Source organism: Macaca fascicularis, chromosome 2 (assembly GCF_037993035.2).
Source record: "Macaca fascicularis isolate 582-1 chromosome 2, T2T-MFA8v1.1".
Lineage (NCBI taxonomy): Eukaryota > Metazoa > Chordata > Mammalia > Primates > Cercopithecidae > Macaca > Macaca fascicularis.
In genome coordinates this window covers 100,659,592-100,679,650 of record NC_088376.1, presented here as the reverse complement: position 1 = coordinate 100,679,650, position 20,059 = coordinate 100,659,592, and the positions used below count along the sequence as shown (strand labels likewise).

The window sequence follows — 20,059 nt, the reverse complement described above, 5'->3', positions numbered from 1 at the left end:
GTCCAGTGTCCTTTGTTAAACACCAGACACCTTCGGTTAAATGTCACACACCCTGGATGCAAAGCCTTTGATTAAATGTCACAAGTCACTTGCCACTGTCCCGATGGCCTTGGTTACACACTGTCCATGGTCCTCGTGGTCATGTGGCCCATCTACTGCATGTTCTCATGCTCTGCTTGGGCAGGTCCCTGCCCGCCAGCGACCACCTTCTTTCTCCTGTCCCTGTGGAGGCCACGGATCAGCAACTGTCCAAGTTCCAGGAGGGGGCCCACAGCCGCTCACCCTGTTGAGCCTCGCTCGGACCCAAGTAGGACAGACCCCAGGAAGGGCATCTTGCCTCTGGAGGCCAGTCCTCCGGTGGAGATCCAGAGCCATCCCTGGAAGATACCAAGGGTCTGGGGGTGGGACCGGTAGACTTGTTGGGAAGGCACTCCACTGCCTTGGGGCCCCTCATCCTGCCCTTTTCTCTTCTTGGGTTGCTCCTTGCCTGTGAGTAGTTGAAGAACTCAGGCAACCTCTCTTCCCATCTTCCAGCGCCTCTGTCTTGGGAACTCTGTTTTTTCCAATGAGTATTCAGGCCACCTCCGCCTCGTGACTTCAAGGACTTCTGAGCCAGGCACAAGCTGATCAACAGATGGAGGTTCCACAGAAGATGTAGACCAAAACTAGGACCAGAAAAGCACTTGCTTCCTGTATCACCTGACCTGAGCCTCTTGGAAAACAGGCTTCTCTCTTCACTCTGATGTGTCCCCAGCCCCAGACCCCACATGTGGCTTCATGTCATGGATCCCAGTGGTGTGGAGAGAGTGGCAAAGTGGTTGCCTCCTAGCACCAGTTATCCATGGCACCATCACCAAAAGAGTCGCCGGGAAGCTTGCCGTGTGGACATCCTTACGGCACTGAAGCTGAAGTCCTGTGTTAGGAGGGTTGAAATCCAGAAGAAAACCTGAGGGAGGTCCTGGGCTATCCACAGCACTGCCCCGCACCCCCATGGGAGGGGGCCAAGGGAGAGGGCTGGTCGGGGAGGGCAGGCGGAGGTTCTGCTTTGTAATTCCCAATAACTGTGGTTTGATTCTGCAGGTATGTATCAGAAAATATAAAACTAGGCAATTTGTCGGCTCTTCGAACTTTCAGAGTCCTGAGAGCTCTAAAAACTATTTCAGTTATCCCAGGTAAGATGCCCAGGTTTGCCTCTCAGATCTCAGCTACAAGTGACTCTCTCTCTGTCTTCCCCACCCCCTTTCCTCCTCTGACTGTGTGTCTCCTATTGGCGTGTTGTCATTGTCTCGTGTGTGAATTTCCCTTGTTACAGATACACAACTGAATTTGTGGACCTGGGCAATGTCTCAGCCTTACGCACCTTCCGAGTCCTCCGGGCCCTGAAAACTATATCAGTCATTTCAGGTGAAAATCAGGTTAAACGCCAAGGCTGGAGGGATACGCCTGGGCCTTTCCAGCCACCTGGGAGCCAAGGCAACCCTCCAGAAGGCCCTTCAAATGTGCCTGTCACCAGAATACCTTTCCTAGGGCTCAGGTGCCAGGGGCTAGTGGCAGTGGACATGCCTGTCCCCCTGGAGCCTCAGAATGGGCTTCAGGCTGCCCACCGCAGCAAAGCCCACTCTCACAGACACCAGGGGGCACAGAGCACCCCACGGTGGGGCCCACATTGAACCCAATTTTTTTCCAAGATAGTGGACTACTTTTCCAAACCACACTCAGCTATTTGAATAGCTAAAAGTTTTACATGAATTGCTTCAGCCTGAAATGTCAGCTTCTGATGAGGAAACCAAAAGAAATGCATTTGTGGGAACCCCCATACACACCTGGAATGAAAGAGGAAAACTCCAGCATGGTCTTTCATGACTGAGTGCCTCGGCCCGCCTTGTGCCCCATCTGGTGATATAAGTAGGGCCAGAGCCCCAGCCCCATTTTGCGAAACAAAGTGTAATCTGTGGACAGGCATCATCGGGCCTTGGTGTCTAACAGCCCTCGCTGCATGGTGCGGTAGAGGTTTAGCAAACCATGCATGGTAGCCTCAGGAAGAAATTCTCCTTGACAGATGTTGGCAATTGCATCTGGGAAATCTCCTAGGCCCAGATGACCTCTCTAGAAATCATTCCACCCATCCATTCAGGAAAACTCTGAAAAGACTTGTGATTTCTGAGCCTGCTTGTGCGATGTGCCGGTGCTGAAGCTGAGTTCCACCCAGGAGACATTCCTGTCCTAAGTTTGTATTCCCTCTCCCCAGACTCAAAGCTCCTCCTGTTTGGAGGAATTTGCTCTGGAGGGGCAGTGCCCAGAGGTTCATTCCAGAAGTCTTTTCCAAAAGCAGCCACACTTAGAATTGGGGGAGGCACTTCTTTTAAAAACGCAGCTTGGCCGGGCGCGGTGGCTCACGCCTGTAATCCCAGCACTTTGAGTGGCCGAGGCGGGTGGATCACTTGAGGTCAGGAGTTCAAGACCATCCTGGCCAATATGGTGAAACCCCGTCTCTACTAAAAATAGAAAAAGTAGTTGGGCATGGTAGCGCACTCATGTAATCCCAGCTACTCAGGAGGCTGAGGCAGGAGAATCGCTTCAGCCCAGAAGGTGGAGGTTGCAGTGAGCCGAGATCACACCACTGCACTCCAGCCTGGGCAACCTAATGAGACTCTGTCTCAAAAAAAAAAAAGAAGAAGAAGAAGAAGGCGGCTGGAAATAGGTTGCATGCCATCATTCTGGGGAGGTGTGAGAGCTGACAGGAGGATCGGTTGAACCAGATGGCTACATCCACTCCTGATGTGGAACCTGGTGGCTCCCAGGCCTATTGCCTGCTTTGAGCTATGTTGCCCCCAAGGAGTCAGAAGCACTGCTCTAAGCTCCAGTAAGAAATCTGGACTCCCCGTGGTAGGGCTAGTTATCTTGCCAGAGGAGTCCCCAGTTATGCTATGTTCACACTGAGCTTTCTAACCTCTAAACCCACTGTTTGTAAGGGCCGCATCTCCCCCAGGGCTCCTACAAGTGGCCCAGACCCCTGCCAAGGGCCAGTAGCAAGGGGACAGTCTGCTCCCGCTCAGTCCCACGGAGCCACCTGCATTGAGACAGACATCGTGGGCCTTGGCATGCATAGACTCAGAAACCACATGGTCTCTCCTCTAGGGCCAGGGGACGGCCTCACAAGCACACACCCCACCAAAGTAGACAAACACTGACCGCAGGACTTAAGGCATATTCCTGGTGTGTTTTATAAGAAACATTTACAAAGGGAAATATTTCTCTGTCCTGGGGAAAAGGAGGAAGCCCACCAATCTCAGCCTAGCTCCATGGGACCTCTTCAGAGCTGCCAGCAACCTAGTGAGCCAGCAGGCTCTGAAAGTGGCCAATAGAAAAATGCTGTGGTTGGCATTATGGAAGGCTCTCGGGAGGAGGTGTCCTCTGATCTGAGTCTGAAATAGCCCTAGTCCTCTCTAGACTCAAGTCGCTTTTCCATAAAATGAGAGTGAAATCAGAATTGGTGGTTTCCAAGGGCTCTTCCACCCAGCCCGTTAATTCAGTGGCAGGAGGATTTCCCAGTTGATATACTGGGGCGCATCCCTTCCTGGGTCTTTTCAGAAAGAATCCTGCAATTCTGTTGCAACCATTCTTGCCAGAAGTGAAATCTATCATCAGTATGAGAAATGTTCAAAGGGGTGAGTTATCCTTGGCCACTATGTCCACAGACCAGGTCAGGGGGTACTTTGCTGGCCTTGAATGGGATACTTCAGGCCAAAGAGACTTTAGCCTAACAATTGAGGCAGAGACCAGTTTGGGTATTAGAGCTGCTGTCCATCAGTCTTCACTTCGTTCCCCTCGAGACATGCAGGTGTCCAGCCCAGTAAACCCACCAAAGGGTACAGGAAGCTCCGTTACAGATGAGGAGCACTGGACCATGAAGAGCTTGTGGATCCCACCACCACCACTACTCTGGGCCCAGACCTGCGAGGTCCACCCACTGCCCAGGCAGTTGCCAACATCTGCCAGGACGATTTCCACAAGGAAGGCTGAGTGCCTCTGAGCGCTGGGCAGGCAGCAGTGTCAGTGGCACCATGGGGAGGTCATCGTCTCCCCATCTTGTATTTGCCCACCATGGCCTCCTTGCCTGTGGGTCACAGGCCCAGCAGCAGCAGGCACAGAAGCCACAGATGCTCCTAACACATTAACCAGCGGGACAGTGGATGGATGGAGCTTAATCTGAGATCTGGCCGCTTGGGACAGGGGCATGAGGGGCAGGGCCCTGCTGCTGGCAGAGGATCCCCCTCATTCCCCATGCTCTGCTTGCACTTGTCTTAGGACAGTCGCTAAGGGCCAGACTGGTGTCTACACATGCTTTTCTGTCATTCTGCTATGTGGTGCTGGCTTCTGCAGGGAGCTAGGCTGTGCAACTAACAGATCACAGCCTCTCAGCTATGGAGAATGGGATGGATGGGGGCGTGGGGAGGTCCTAGAGGGACAGGGTAAGTGGGAAGATGCAATGCAGGTCAGCCCTGTTTCTGAACCTTCCCTAAAGGTGGGCCTGAGCCAGCGCAGGCCCCTTAGACATCACCTACCATGACCCTGCCAGACCCTCACCCAGAGCCCCCAGCACACACCCGACCACAGCCCCTAGCCCCTACCCAATGAGACCCTGGGCCCCTAGTTTCCTCCAAACAATCCACACTCCCTGTGCATCAAATAGAACCAATCCCAGCTGTGGGGCAGGGGGAACCCCAGCAGGAATGGCTCTATTTCTCCCCATCTCAGGATCAAGGCTGAAGCCCCTCCATTGCCTCCATCTCCTTTTCCATGGACTACATTAAAAGGGGTAGGTCTGGCACACCTTCAGATCAGCCAAAGGGGGTGATGCTCTGAGTATGTGTTTTCTCAAGAAAACAGCACTTTCCATGCCCATGCCATATATTTGGCTGGTGGGCAGCAAAGAGGAGCAGGTTCCCTCTGAAACTACAAAGCCAGCCTAGACTCCTGCCCAGGGAAATCAAGACAGAATCTCAACTGCTGAGGAAAGTGGGGCTTGGGTCTCCAAGCCCAGGAGAAGCCGCCCTTATTCTGTCCCCACCTCTGGTTGCCTACTCAGGTCCCAACCCAGCTCATCTCAGGCCCAGCCCCCCACCAGTGGAGCACAGAGCTCAGCACCCCTGGGTGACCCCATGCTTGTTCTTGCCTTCCCTAGGGCTGAAGACCATCGTGGGGGCCCTGATTCAGTCTGTGAAGAAGCTGGCTGATGTGATGGTCCTCACGGTCTTCTGCCTCAGTGTCTTTGCCCTCATCGGCCTGCAGCTCTTCATGGGCAACCTAAGGCACAAGTGCGTGCGCAACTTCACAGCGCTCAACGGCACCAACGGCTCCGTGGAGGCCGATGGCTTGGTGTGGGAATCCCTGGACCTTTACCTCAGTGATCCAGGTGCGAACTCTCTCTGCAGCTGGGGAAGGCTTTGCGAGACCAGCAGGGCGGGGTCACCTCCCACACATGCGTCACCAGCGGGCAGGCCTCCAGGGTTGTTCGAGCCCTGTCTGATCCCCCAGAGACCCAGACAGAGGACAGATGGGGAGCAGACTTAGGGCCTGCCTTGTGACTTCCCAGGCTAGATGGGGAGGCGATGCTTGAGGAGTGGGAAGTACGGAGTTAGATGGAGGGCCAGCTGGGGTAAGAGCAGCTGCAGCATTTGGAGATGGGACTGACCCTAGAGTGTTGCAATGGCAAGGTGACCAGCCTGCCCACAGACTGTCAGCTTAGGAAAGGGCTGGACACGGAGCCGGAGTAGTTGATGAGGCTTCAGAGTGAAGCCCCACCTAGCTGGCATGGAGATCTCCCGGTTGACATCAGTGTTCCTTGCCAGGATGCTAATTCCATGTACGTGTACCCCAGAACCCTGCAAGGGAGTTGGAACAAGCCCAGTGATTGTGCCAAGTTGTGTGAGCCCCTCTGTTGTTTCACCGCCCTGTGGCTCACACTTCCATTCTCCAGGCTGAGGGCCAGCACCACTCTTGACGAGAGCCATTGGTCTGTTTCAGAGGTACATGCTGCTGCGAGGCCAGATTCCAGGCCACAGGACCCTGGGCCAGAATGACTCTGAGGGCCATTCTGAGGTTAGGGCCTCTTACATACACCAGCAGTCCACTTTGGAAAACGAAACATAGACACTCAGTGAGTAGTTCAGCAGTGGCCTCATAACAGTGGTTCTAAAACTTCCATGTGCACCCAAGTCACCTAGAAGGCTCTGGAAAACAGATTTCTGGGCCCCACCACCCCTAGAGTTTCTGAGTCAGTAGGTCTGGGTGGCAGTCAGGAAGTTGCATTTCTGAGCAGTTTCCAATTGACACTGATGATGATGGTTCGAGGACCACGCTTTGACAACTGTCGCCTAAGACAAAGCCAGGTAATGGTGAGTGTTGGGGACTGATGACTGCCACAGAGAGGAGAGGACAAGACAGGCAGTCCTGTTTGGTGCAGCTCCATCCAAACAGACCACAGCATTAGCATGGTGACTATGGCAGACATCACTTCTACCATTTTATGTGATGGAAGTGAGTACAGAATTGGGCAGTAGCCGGCCAAGGCCCCATGGTGACTCGGCAGCCAAGCTGGAACTCTGCCCAGACCCTTGCCTCCTGACCTTGGTGGGCCCCCTGAGTGGTTTCGGGTGGGGTGCAGAAGCTTCCTGTGGGGACAGCTGAGGCCCTGCCTAAGGCTTCCCGTGTCTTCTGAGAGCATGGGGACACTGGCAGCAGGATGTCTGCAGAGGAGCAGGAGGAAGGCCAGAGGCACAGCCAGAGTTGCCTGAAGCCTGGCCAGGCAGAGGGTAGGGGCAGGGAAGGGGCAGAGAAGAATGAAGACCACTAGTGAGGTCTCCACCTCCCCAAAACCCTGGATGCAAGGGAGAAACTTTTGGGCCAGCGTGCCCCTCACCAGCATGATGTTTCTCTTACAGAAAATTACCTGCTCAAGAACGGCACCTCCGACGTGTTGCTGTGTGGGAACAGCTCTGACGCTGGGTATGTGGCACCCACCGCCCCAGGTCTCTTTGTCCTGACAGGGGAGTCTCCTGGTGTTTTCTCAACTGATTCTATTTTCTATTGATGCCCTGACCCCAGGGACAGTGAGGCCTTCTTTTGTCTCCCTTCCCTGCCAGGACCCTTCCCCAGCTTCCCACCTTGCCCCCAGCACAGAGGAGACAGCTGTTGGAGAAAGGTCAGGGACAGAGCTGCAGGGAGAGCTAACGGAGCCCTGAAGGTGGGCTGGGACTGCGGGATAGCTCGGGATGCCTTCTACAGCCCCCCAGCCAGCCCACCCCCAACTCCATCCCTTCCAGAAGCTCCCCAGAACTGCTCCCTCCAGCTCCAGTCTTCCCTCCCTCGCTGCTGAGCTGTCTCTTGGAGTGAATGTGGTTTCCCCAGCAGCCTGGACTTTCCTTGAGATGCCCCAGTAGCCACGTGCAGCTTCCAGGGCCCTGTGCACACCAGGGTCTGGATCAGTGTGACAGTGCCATGGAGTGTTGGAGAAGGGGGTCACAGAGGGTCACCTCAAAGGAGAAGTACCAAGTTTGTTGCCTCCTTCCTGTCACCAAAGAGATTGTCTGAAAGGTCTTGGGACATTAACAAGACACAGAGGTCCCTTGGATGCATCCATCCACTTGCTAAGTCCGTGTGTGTGTGTATGTGTGTGTGTATCACACACACATACATGCACACATGACTCCAGACCAGCATTTCCTCTTTGGGAGAGAGGCTATCACCTCCAGCTCTGTGAACTGTGGATCTGCCTCACTGAACCAGTGACTGTGTGCACAGTTGTGCAAATGGGCTCCTGACATGGCCAAGCCCCAACCCATCCCCTCCAGAATCATTTCTCAACCCCATGGCCCTGCCTTTGCCCTGGGCTCATCCCGTTCAGCTCAGCCGAGGCTCACTGCTCTCCCCAACCCTGCTCTTCCCCATGCCCGTGCTGTACTCAACTCCTCATGGGGTAGACGGGCAGAGGAAGAGACATGAGCCAGGCTTGCATGCTTCCTCTCTGTGAGGAGAGGCAACTTAATAGTAGCTGGGGATGGTGTGTCATATGGGCAGAAGGGAGCTTGATTTAGGCCTAGCAGAGTACAGATAGGTAAAGAGGAAGATAGTGTCCCAGTGGGAGGCACGCACGAACAAAGTCACGGAGGCAGGATCCAGCCATGTGGCACTAGGCTTGTGAAGCTCAGCTTCACAGAGCAGTGGGGCATACACTGGGTTGCCCAGGGCGACAAGTCCAGCCCAGCAAGGGTCTCAAGGGCAGCAGACCCCTGACAGCATGGAACAAAGTCTCTGTGTGTGGCTGCAGGACATGTCCCGAGGGCTACCGGTGCCTAAAGGCAGGCGAGAACCCTGACCACGGCTACACCAGCTTCGATTCCTTTGCCTGGGCCTTTCTTGCACTCTTCCGCCTGATGACGCAGGACTGCTGGGAGCGCCTCTATCAGCAGGTGTGTGTGCCCACAGAGGGACAGCAACTGTGGGCTCAGGGTCCAGGCTACACGAGTGACTAGCCAGAAGCGGCCCCAGCAGCCTCCCCACTGGTGAGAGCTTTGGAGGGGACAGGGGACAAGGACCTTTGCTTCTGAGGGAGAAGGGATCCGCAAGCAAAGGAACTTTCTTTTTGCTGGTGATGAAGCACCAGTCCCTTCATATAGGATGCTGTCTGCTCTGTGAGTGGGACACTCTTTCTCCCTGTAGGATGGAATATTCTCCCTCTGTGGGCACAGCATGCCCTGAGTTGGGTGAGACATTCTGCCTCCCTCCTTGGGTGGGACACAGCCCCACTGTGTGCAGGTCATTCTCTGCAGGTCAGTACATGTCCCTCTCTATAGGTGGGACATCTCTACCCTCCTCCCTAGGCTATGGCTATTTGAACGCCTGGTACAACTAGACCAGGTGACTTGGAAATGCCATAACCCAGTAGGGGCCCCAGTGAGGGTGACCTCTGCCCCCTTGCTCCCCCAGACCCTCAGGTCTGCAGGGAAGATCTACATGATCTTCTTCATGCTTGTCATCTTCCTGGGGTCCTTCTACCTGGTGAACCTGATCCTGGCCGTGGTCGCCATGGCCTATGAGGAGCAAAACCAAGCCACCATCGCTGAGACCGAGGAGAAGGAAAAGCGCTTCCAGGAGGCCATGGAAATGCTCAAGAAAGAACACGAGGTGGGTGAGCAGTGCCACCAAGGAGCCTCTAAGCCCTCACCTGACTGTGGGTGCTTATAGGTGGGGTATATGCTGGGTAAAGCTGGTGCCTGCAGGCATGGTGCAGTCCCTGCTGGGTAAAGGTATTTTCTGTGAATGTGGTATCTGCTGAGTAAAAATTTGGAACCTGCTGGGTTAAGACATGCCTGTTAGTGAGGAGCCTACCAGGTAAAAGTGACATCTGCTGGGTAAGGTGGGTCCTATGAGTGGGGCTTGTGCTGGGTAAACTTGTTCCTATGGTCATCCTGTCTTCCAGATGAAAGTGGCGCCAGCTGGGTAAAAATGGTGCCTGCTGGGTGGTAGCTCCTGGGTGAAGATGGTCTCGGTGAGCACAGTGCATGCTGGATAAGAGATCCGTGTGTCCATGCACATAGTTTATTCCGGTCAAGGGATGCCTTCTGGTGGGGTAGTGAAGAAGGTCCAGTGTCAGAGAACAGAGCTGTCTCAGAAAATAAGCACTGACAATGCTGCCCTAGCCGTCCCCAGTCCCCCACATGGTGGAGCCTGGAGGCTGGCTATAGAGTGAGCTATTAGAAGCCAGGCTGTGGGCACCCACTTGTTCTTCTCACTGCCCCATGCCACATCTTCCAGTACACTTTTGGCCAGTTAAACCTTCTAGGAGAGCCTCTGCCCTCCGGTTCTGCCACTTCTCTGCTCATCCACACCCACCTCTCACCTGTTCCACACACTCCCCTCTTCCAAGACTGCCCACTTTAGCCACTCCTATTTTCCTTCCTGGATCTTGATCTTTCCCAGAATATTGTGGGGCTGTCTGAGTTTATCTCCATGATGTCCTCATTTTGGAGTAGGTGTGCAAGTCCACTTACTGATAGAGAAATCCAAGTCACTGAGAGTTGCCTGGCCTGCCTGAGCCTGAGGCTGCACAAAGTCTCAATGATGGAAACATCCCTTCCTCCACTCTTTTCCAGGCCCTCACCATCAGGGGTGTGGATACCGTGTCCCGTAGCTCCTTGGAGATGTCCCCTTTGGCCCCAGTAAACAGCCATGAGAGAAGAAGCAAGAGGAGAAAACGGATGTCTTCAGGAACTGAGGAGTGTGGGGAGGACAGGCTCCCCAAGTCTGACTCAGAAGATGGTCCCAGAGCAATGGTAATCCCAGCTGTGGTTCTAGCTTTTCCAGGGTGGGTCTGGCATGAAAAGCCCATCATGCTAGGCCCCTGTACAGTCACAGCCCCCGCGGTTGCTCCTCTCTGCCCTTCCTGTTTCCCATGGCCTTCCTTAGAGTAGGGGAGCTCTGGGCAGAGGGACAGGCTAGTTTTGGGTGTTGTGATATCCCCAACCTGAGGCCAGTATCCCAGCACTGGAGCTGGGGCCGGGGGACGAGGCCCCATGGTATGGGTTGGTAGGAGTTCAAGGACATGCCCATAAGAGTGAGGGGCCATTCCGAGTGCCCCAGGTCCTGCTCAGACCGGGCCTGTCTGCAACACCAGGAGCCTTCCTGCCTCCTTCTCCCTTACCCAACCTGAGCTCTAACTCCAAGCCCAGTTAAGTTTCAGGCTCCCAGCTCCAGAGACATAGATTTGAGGGGAGTAGAGATCCCAGAAGATACAGGATTATCTCTAACCCCACATCCCCTTTTCCAAGTACCCCTGGCCCAACCTACCCAGTTCCTGTGTGGCAAAAAAAAGCCCTCAATGCTCCGAGAAGTTTGGCTGAGGCCAATGGCACAAAAGACAGGCTGGGAGCACATGAAGAGCACATGTCATGGTCGTGTCCCCTCTCCTCGTGCCCTTAGAATCATCTCAGCCTCACCCACGGCCTCAGCAGGACTTCTGTGAAGCCACGTTCCAGCCGCGGGAGCATTTTCACCTTTCGCCGGCGAGACCTGGGTTCCGAAACAGATTTTGCAGATGATGAAAACAGCACAGCGGGGGACAGCGAGAGCCACCACACATCACTGCTGGTGCCCTGGCCCCTGCGCCGGACCAGTGCCCAGGGACAGCCCAGTCCTGGAACTTCGACTCCTGGCCACGCCCTCAATGGCAAAAAGAACAGCACAGTGGACTGCAATGGAGTGGTCTCCTTACTGGGGGCAGGTGACCCAGAGGCCACATCCCCAGGAAGCCACCTCCTCCGCCCTGTGATGCTAGAGCACCCACCAGACACGGTGAGCCAGCCCCGAGATGCAGGCACCAGGGCAGTTCTGGTCTCTCAAACCGATCACCAGTGCCAAGTCCAAAAATACTCACCAAATATTTGTTGAGCACCTATTATGTGCTGGGCTCTAGGTGCATAAACTTACAAAAAAAATCTCTGCCCTCATAGAGCATCCATGCTAATGGGGACAGACAGACAAAAATCAAAAGGTAGCCAGGTGCGATGGGGCATGCCTGTAATCCCAGCACTTTGGGAGGCCAAGGTGGGGAGATCATGTGAGGTCAGGAGTTCAAGACCAGCCTGGCCAACATGGTAAAACCCCATCTATACTAAAAATACAAAAATTAGCTGGGCGTGGAGGTGCATGCCTGAATCCCAGCTACTTGGGAGGCTGAGACAGGAGAATCACTTGAACTCAGGAGGCAGAGGTTGCAGTGAGCTGAGATCACGCCATTGCACTTCAGCCTGGGCAACTCCATCTCAAAAAAAAAAAAAATCAAAAAAGAAAAAATGTCTATATTGTGTGTGGTGGGGATAAAGAAGGATAATAGTTAAATATGTCACAGCTAGTAACGCTGCCATGACCATCATCTGGGGAAGCCTGTTCCGGGCACAAGGAACAGCAAGTGCGGAGGCCCTGAGGCAGAATCTGCCTGGTCTGTTGGAGTAGATGCCATGAGGTCAGTGTGGCTGGAACAGAGGGAGCGACGGCGAGAGAAGTTGCAGTGACTGTTCCAAAGGTGATAGGAAGGGACTGGCCAGATTGTGAAAGGCCAATCAGAACTTTGGTCACTTAGTCAATCCTATGACAGACTCATGGCTGCCCAATCAGCCATCAGGTGTCCTTGCGGACCCCGGGCCCCCAACACAATGACCAGAGCAGCCCACCCAGGAAAAAGCTGAACATCTGGCTCAGCCCCCGAGGCCTGCAGGGTACACTTGGAGAGGAAGGTAGAACAGATGGGAGGCTTGACCAGGAAGGTGGAGGGTGGCCTGAAGATGCAGGGCTCCCAGCCGCATGGCTTATTTCATGCCACTCAGACTCTTGCTCAGTCTGTGGAACATGGTACAGGTTAATTAATCTCTTTGTGCCTCAATTTCCTCATCTGTAAAGTGAAAATTATACGCCAGCAAGTTGTGGTGAGGACTGAAAGAGTGCAACTAGGTCCAGTGTTGAGACCCGGACTTGCCTGGTGTTGGAGTCATCAGTATTATCTGTTATCGGTATTAGTGAGCAGGAAGGAGTGAGGTTCCTGGGGCACACTGCAGAATGCCCAGGGTCCCACACTCCTCTGGAGCACAGTGTGAAGGGAGGAAACTGGGCACCCCTGGGGGCAGACCACAGCTTTAGGTAAAGCTGGGGAGGCCCTGGCCCATCTGAAGGGTGGGGTGTCTAGCTTCCAGGAACACTAAACCAGGCAGGTTCAGCCCTGGAGCTTCAGCCTCATGGAATCAGGTCAGCAGCTGCGAGCGCTAATAGAATTTCCTAATCTCGTTAAGGAGAAAATCATCTCATTGTACTGCACATGTCGGGAGGAATCCAAGTTCAAGCACTTCATTACCAGGAATTCTGACTTCACCCATTCTCACTTCTGTGGGGCCCATTTGTAACCTTAAAGGGATTAGCAGGCCAAGACAGGGTCATTTGCAAAGTTAAAGGAATTAGCGAACCAAGATGGAGACATTTGAAGAGTCAAAGAGATTAGCAGGCTGCAGGCCCAGGGAATGCCTTCTGTGCTTTCACTGGGTCCCCAGTGACACATTCCTGCCCACTTCTAGTCTGAAAACAGAGCACAGTGTTGGGCACACTGTGGATGCCTAATCAACAAGGATGGGGAGGAAGGGCCAGCCCAGCAGACAGCTCACGTTCAGTTTATCCAGATTGGGAGGTAGGGACTGAAGACTTACTTTGCCCTCTGCTTGTATGAGACTGCCTGGTTCCAAAAGTCTAGATGTAGGTGGGAGACGCACACTGAATATCCATTCCTTTTCTCCCCCTGCATGTTAAATCTTCATCCTCATTTCCTGTGGCCACCTAGCAAGTTAGGAACAGAGCTGGAACTCTAACCCAAGCCTTCTGATTGATTCCCAAGAATTTATCCATCTAATATTTATCTAGTGCCAGCCTGCCATGTGGAGTGCCAGGCAGTGTTGAGACTCCAGGGTTATATCAGCAAACAAAGAAGGCAAGATCACTGTCCTCTTGGAGTTTATACCATAGTTAGGAAAACAGTAAACTAATCAATATTTTCAGGTAGCAATAAGTCATGTGATAGCAAGTTGCTAAGGGGAGAGATGAGGGTGAGGGCTATTAGAATACTTGGGAAAGGCCTTCCCAAGGAGGTAACATTAAAATTGACAGGCAAATGATTTTAGGGAGCCAGCCCTAAAGATGCAGAGGAATAGCATTCAGGTAGAGGGAATAGCAAGTGCAAAGCCCCTGAGGAGGACACATCCAAGGGATGAGAGTGACTAACAGGGCCAGGTGTGGTGAAACATTAAAATGAGTTTCATGAGTTAGGATTTGGACTGTGCAGGACCTTCTAGACCATAGAAAAGTTTGGATATACTGTGTGAGTAAGATGGGGAGGAGTAGGATGGGAGGAGTTGTTGAACAGAGGAATGACATTATCTGATTCACTTTTTAAAGGAATCCCTTTCTACTATGCAGAGAATAGAGGGACGAGAAGAAGGAAAGAAGCCAGTTAGGAGGCTGTTGTAGTGGTTTTGGGAAAGGGATGATGACCACCTGGACTAGGATGGTGTATTAGTCAGCTACTGTCATAATAATGCCATGTAGCAAACTACCCCAGAAGTCAATATCTAGCAACAAGCCTTTATTCTCATGCTCACTTATCTGCAGGTTGACTACAGTGTGGCCCATGTAGGTTAGGCTTAGCTGGGAAGCCCTGCTCCAGACTGCACACTGGCTGGGCTGGGCTCCATGCTGTGGGTTAGGCTCAGGGCTGCTCCACGTCTTTGTTCTGAGGCCCAGGCTGAAAGGGTGACAGCTACCTGGGGAAGCTCTTTTCATGGAGAATTCCTGGAGCACAAGAGCAAGATAAACAGCACTAGCCCAGTTGAGGTTTCTGTTCACAGCGTGTCCACTAACATTCTGTTGTCCAAAGAAAGCCATTCATGCCCAGGGTAGGGAAGTTTAATTCACCTTCAGTGGGAGGGGAAAGAGAGTGCATTTGTGCCAAGTGATAACCAAACTATGATAGATGGCAAAGAAGGAGGGGAGAAGTTGGAAAACTTTAAAACTTGCTTGTGAGTTAAGCTGGCCAAATTCATGGTTGCGTTGGACCTAGGGTAGTACCGTTGCACCAGCCACCTCAGCCCTCTCAGGTGCCTCCACTTGAATACTTCCATGACTGGGAGTTCACTACCTCCCTAGGCAACATTTCAGAGCAGTCCTACCAATGGCCGGGATGTCCTTAACTTGAGCCCAGATCTATTTGGTACCCACCCTATGCCCTGCTTCTTCTGCCCTGGGTAGTCTAGGCCCATCTTCCCTCTGCCCTGCGAAGATTACAGAGTCTTGCTATTGCATGCTGAACAGCTCAGCGCCTGGGCTGTGGTCATGCAGGGCCCTGCTGAAGTGAAGGCTTTGTTGGCCCTCCTTCTCCCTCTCCCCTCCCCAACAATCCCATTCCCCAGATATGTCCACTTTAATCATTTGGTATGCATTTTCCAGATCTTTTTCTTGTTTTTTCATCAAACTGTTTGCCTTGGAGATGTCCCCATGGGAGCATACAAAGAACTGCCTCATTCTCTTTGTTGTCTATCAGAGCCCAGATTTGGATTGTGTCTATAATTGATTTGAATATGGTTGCTATTGATTGGTTGTTTTGTTCTTATGGTATTAGGAACAGTGCTGCAATGAACATCATTTATGTGTATTTCTGATGCATATATGTAATTATTTATGAAGTTAGATTACCAGATGAGGACTCGGAGGGCCAATTTAAAGTTTTCTTGGTAAATCCAGCCTAACTGCCCCCACAAAAGACACAGCCTCCCACCAGCCACGTGTAAGCATTGTACTTTATCCTTCTATTAGCATTATCTTAGAGCATGTTAGATTTTTTTTTCAGCTTCTTTATGCTCTTGACGCTAGGAAGCTTGTGGTCAATTAAGACTCCCAGATCATTTTTGCATGTACTAATGTGTATGACAGCATCAGGCTCAGGGAGGACCTGTGATATATGTAGCTTCCTGAACACACTCAGGAATCACTGCTGATGAGAGGCAGTGAAGAAGAAACGAGAATGAAGGAGACAGTGATTGGCAGGAGGGGTGGAGGGAGTTCTTAACTGGGAGGGAGTTGGGAACAGAGAAGCCCAGCATCCAGTGTCCCATCAAGACCTTCATCTTGATGGCATCCCCAGCCTGAGTCTGGACTGGCCACCCCAGCTCCAGCAGGACTAGAGCTAGAGTCAGGACCCCTTTCCCCAGGCTGACGCAAATCTCCTGATTGCACTCAGACCACACCATCGGAGGAGCCAGGCGGGCCCCAGATGCTGACCCCCCAGGTTCCATGTATAGATGGCTTCGAGGAGCCAGGAGCACGGCAGCGGGCTCTCAGCGCAGTCAGTGTCCTCACCAGCGCACTGGAAGGTCAGCACCCCCAGGTCATTTAAATACTCCCTACCTCTGCTGCAGGCACCCTTACCTTCATCCCAGCCTGATCCAGGCATCCCCCATTTGTCTTGGCCTGCTTTGGACATCCCCACACTGTCCCAGCCTTCTCTGTTCTGTGGAGCCTTGCCTGTCCTTCCGTCCCTTCTCATCTGTTTCAGCTTGTTCTCTCCTGGGCATCACTATGTCTGTGTTTCTCCCAAACACTCCCACATCTGGCCTGTCCCAGATGCTTATCAGTCTCATTCCATCGTCTCCCAACCATAACCATGTCTGTCTAGGACCATCCTGTCCTGAGCACACCCGTATCTGTTCTAGCTATTCCCATATCTACTTCAGGCTATTCCAGGCATCCCACATCTTTCCCAGCCATTCCTGCCCTAGGCAACTCCACATCCCTTCCAGTCTGAATTTGGCACCCCCATCCTGATCTTGTTCCCTCCTATCTCAGATGTATTCTCATCATTTCCAGCCTGTCCTCGGCATCCCCTCTCCCATTTGTCCTGACACATCCCAGATGTCCACATCTGTCCCTACCCATTCTGTCCCAGGTGTCCTTGTGTCCGAACTTGCCTGTCCCCATTACTGTTTCATCATTTTCAGCCTGTCCTCCCCTGAGTGTCCCCAGGTCTATGTGGGACTGTTGTCTTAAGCAGTTGTACGTTTGTCCTAATAATCTCTCCTGTCCCCATTTTCCCCGCCTCCATCTTTGTTTCCTGTCCCTATGGCCCTCTTCTCTCATATTTCCAGACTAAGGAGCCAAGACACAAGCCACCCATTCCCTCGGCCTTTGCTGCCCCCACTGTCCCACTGTCATGTAGCAGCCCTGTCATCTCCCAAAGCAAGTCATAAATCTTTTCTGGAAGGTATTCCAGATTCCTATGGCTCAGTCAACAGAATCAAACTAACTCACTGGCTGTCCCCTCAGAGTTAGAGGAGTCTCGCCGCAAGTGTCCACCATGCTGGAACCGCCTCGCCCAGCGCTACCTGATCTGGGAGTGCTGCCCACTGTGGATGTCCATCAAGCAGGGAGTGAAGTTGGTGGTCATGGACCCGTTTGCTGACCTCACCATCACTATGTGCATCGTGCTCAACACACTCTTCATGGCGCTGGAGCACTACAACATGACAAGTGAATTCGAGGAGATGCTGCAGGTCGGAAACCTGGTAAGAGCCACCTGCAGCTGGCTATCAAATGGGCATCCTGGCAGGAGGGAACCTCGGGCAGCTGGCACAGCCTTCATGGGTAAGGGAGAAGGGATCCTGCACACAGAAGGATCTTTTGAGGGTGGGAATCATCATATAATTCATCTTGGAGGAGGGAGGGAATCTCAAGGTCGGCTTCTAAGGAGCTGAGAAATGTAGATTTGGAGTGGGAGGGTGGAGTGAAAAGTTTATGCAGATGTTCACAGTCTAGAAAACAAAAGTGAGCTGGGGGTAAACCTGAAATGTGTGGAGACTTGAGATTTTGTAATTTGTAGATGGAGGAGAGTGTGTGCAGGAGGTAGTTCTCTTATGGACCGAGCTTGCATCAGTGTTGTTGGATGGGGGAAATTGTGGATGAATGGTTGGATAGAAGGAGGGAAAGATGGAGGGATGGGTGGGTGGATGGATGGATGGATGGATGGATGGATGGATGGATGGATGGGTGGATGGATAGCTGGGTGTAGTAAGTAAATCAGGCAGAGCCAGATTTGAATTCTGACTCAGCTCTTACTAACTAGCTGATCTCAAGCAATTTACTCAGTAATTGGCCCAATAAATATTTGTTGAATTCAATAAATGGGAAATTAGTATGACAATATCAACCTCATAGGAAGGTAATGAGGATTGAATAAGATAATATCTATAATCTGCTTGGCTCATAGATTGATAAGCAGTAAGCACTCAAAACAAATGATAGCTGTGCTATTGTTGTTGTTGTTAGATTGCTCCTGGAAGTCAGAATGTCTGGGTTCTAATTCCGATTTTTTTTTTCTTGATACTAAATCAAGTCCTGCCTCTTTATTATACGGATAGGGAAACCGAGGCCCAGAGACCGGAGGGATGACATGGCAGGGGCAGAGATGGGCATCTCTCAACTCCCAGGACAGGTCCATATTGGATCAGTCCAGGTAAACAGAGTCAGCTCATCTTTAGAGGATCCCAGGGCAGAGTTGCCATGAGCCCACTGGCCTCAAAAAGGAGCTTCTGAGATCACCACTGAGGTTGGTGTGAGGATGGTAGGGGGACTTCTGGCCCCATTTGATCTAAGCTTGCTCTTACTGCAGACCCAGCCTGTCTCAGGCCCAGCTGTTCAAGTGACCCCCACAGGCAGGTAGGTCTCTCACACTGTGGGGTATGAGGATTTTCTTTTCTTCTTACTTTCCAAACCCAGGACTCTAGATAGTTCTCTGCAGGGCCTATTGAGATTTTTTTCACCAATTTGAGTCCACTTGCTGTAATTTTACTTTTCTTTCCTTCTATGTGCAAACAGAAGGGAAAGCTACATCTCAGTGGGTAGAAGTCTCATGGCACTGTTGGGAATGTTGGGTGGTCTTCAGATGGTAGTTATGCAGGGTTTCAGTTGAGTGTGGTTTATCGGGTTGTGACCATTGGGTTGGACTGAGCAGCAAGTTAGGTGTGATGAACAGCACTGGTGGCTTCACTGGGTCAGCAAGTTGTGGCTAAACTGCAGTTGTATTAAACTTGTCATTAAATTATAGATAACAGGCGGTGTAGTTGGGTTATAGCTATATTTTGTTCTGTTTGAATAGCTTTATTGCTAGTATGTAAGGTTTTGATTTTATTGCATTTAATATATTCTAGGTAGTTTAAATATTAAGTGTTAAGAAATAATACCATAAAAATAAGCATGAGTAAATAATCAGCTTAGGAAAAGCCTTTCTAAGCATGTGTCTGAAGACAAATTCCATAAAGGAGAAGATTGATAGATTTAACTAACTTTTTAGCCCATCACACAAATAAAGATAAAAGGCAAATGAAACTTCTGTTTCCAGCAATATTATGGACAAGAAAATCTGAAAAGTCTCCTATTAATAAACAATTTAAAATACAGCAAACAGTCTTTGAATTATGTAGCTAAGTGCATGAGAAAGTATAGTAGTTCCTCCTATCCACAATTCTGCTTTCCATGGTTTCAGTTACCCATGGTCACCCATGATGTGAAAATATTAAATAGAAAATTCCAGAAATAAACAATTTATTAGTTTTAAATGGCACACCGTTTTGAGTATTACAATGAAATCTCACACTGTCTTGCTCCATTCTGCTCGGGGACATGAATTGTCCCTTTGTTCAGCGTATCGTGCTCTATATGCAACCTATCCATTAGTCATTTACTAGCGATCTCTGTTATCAAATAGACTGTTGTGGTATCACAGTGTTTGTGTTCAAGTAACCCTTATTGTACTCAATTGTTATTCTCCAAAGCAGAAGAGTAATGATGCTGGCAATACAGATGTGCCAAAGAGAAGCCAAATATATAACAAAGAGAAGTTGTTCATCTCTTATTGTGCCCAATTTATAAATCAAACTTTATCAGAGGTATGTCGATTTACGAAAAGGCATAGTATATATAGGGTTCAGTAATATCCATGGTTTCAGGCACTCACTAGGAGCCTTGTTGGAATGTATTCCCCATAGATAAGAGGGGGCTACTGTAACGGAAACCCGAAGTGCCAAAAACAAAAAGAAGCTTAAAAACCATAGCAGTAAACTTGTGAAATGGCTCTGTAGCTGCCGTGGGTAGGGTGGGGAGGTGTTGATTTGCATAATCTGGAGGCTTGGATTTTAATGAGCATGTAGAGACAAGACACTCAACCTTGGGACAGTGTGAGTAGGGGTCGAAACTGAGTAGCCCCATAAGAATATGACCATACATTCAGAAAAATGGTGATCCAGAAAAAACCTACACACAAACCCTGGGAAATGATAAAGAAGCCCTGTCTTAGCCAGGGCTGGAAAGAAAAAAAGTAACCCCTGAAAGGCTGTGACTATGGATTTGGCCTCATACAGATTTGGGGTTCATATTTACACCTGAGTAGTCCTGGAACCTACATCTAAAAAATTAACAT

At 51.2% G+C, this 20,059-nt stretch overlaps 1 protein-coding gene across 11 annotated transcripts in view; it reads left to right on the top strand.

Moving 5' to 3' along the window:
• The window catches only part of SCN5A (sodium voltage-gated channel alpha subunit 5), a 102,626-nt gene that overhangs the window by 34,583 nt on the left and 47,984 nt on the right, over positions 1-20,059 (top strand). For 8 of the 11 annotated variants that reach the window (XR_012430984.1, XR_012430983.1, XM_065540364.2 and 5 more), the window contains exons 6-14: positions 1,313-1,404; positions 5,186-5,416; positions 6,945-7,008; positions 8,330-8,471; positions 8,989-9,186; positions 10,155-10,334; positions 10,981-11,352; positions 15,830-15,962; positions 16,912-17,150. Coding sequence is in view for 9 of the 11 variants with exons in the window: in XM_065540364.2 (XP_065396436.1) it covers positions 1,313-1,404; positions 5,186-5,416; positions 6,945-7,008; positions 8,330-8,471; positions 8,989-9,186; positions 10,155-10,334; positions 10,981-11,352; positions 15,830-15,962; positions 16,912-17,150 (1,651 nt within the window). In the remaining 2 variants the exon portion in view is untranslated. Of the gene's footprint in view, positions 1-1,080; positions 1,173-1,312; positions 1,405-5,185; positions 5,417-6,944; positions 7,009-8,329; positions 8,472-8,988; positions 9,187-10,154; positions 10,335-10,980; positions 11,353-15,829; positions 15,963-16,911; positions 17,151-20,059 lie in introns of all 11 variants that reach the window. The other 3 variants (XM_065540366.2, XM_015445677.4, XM_005546677.4) reach the window with 1 other exon arrangement.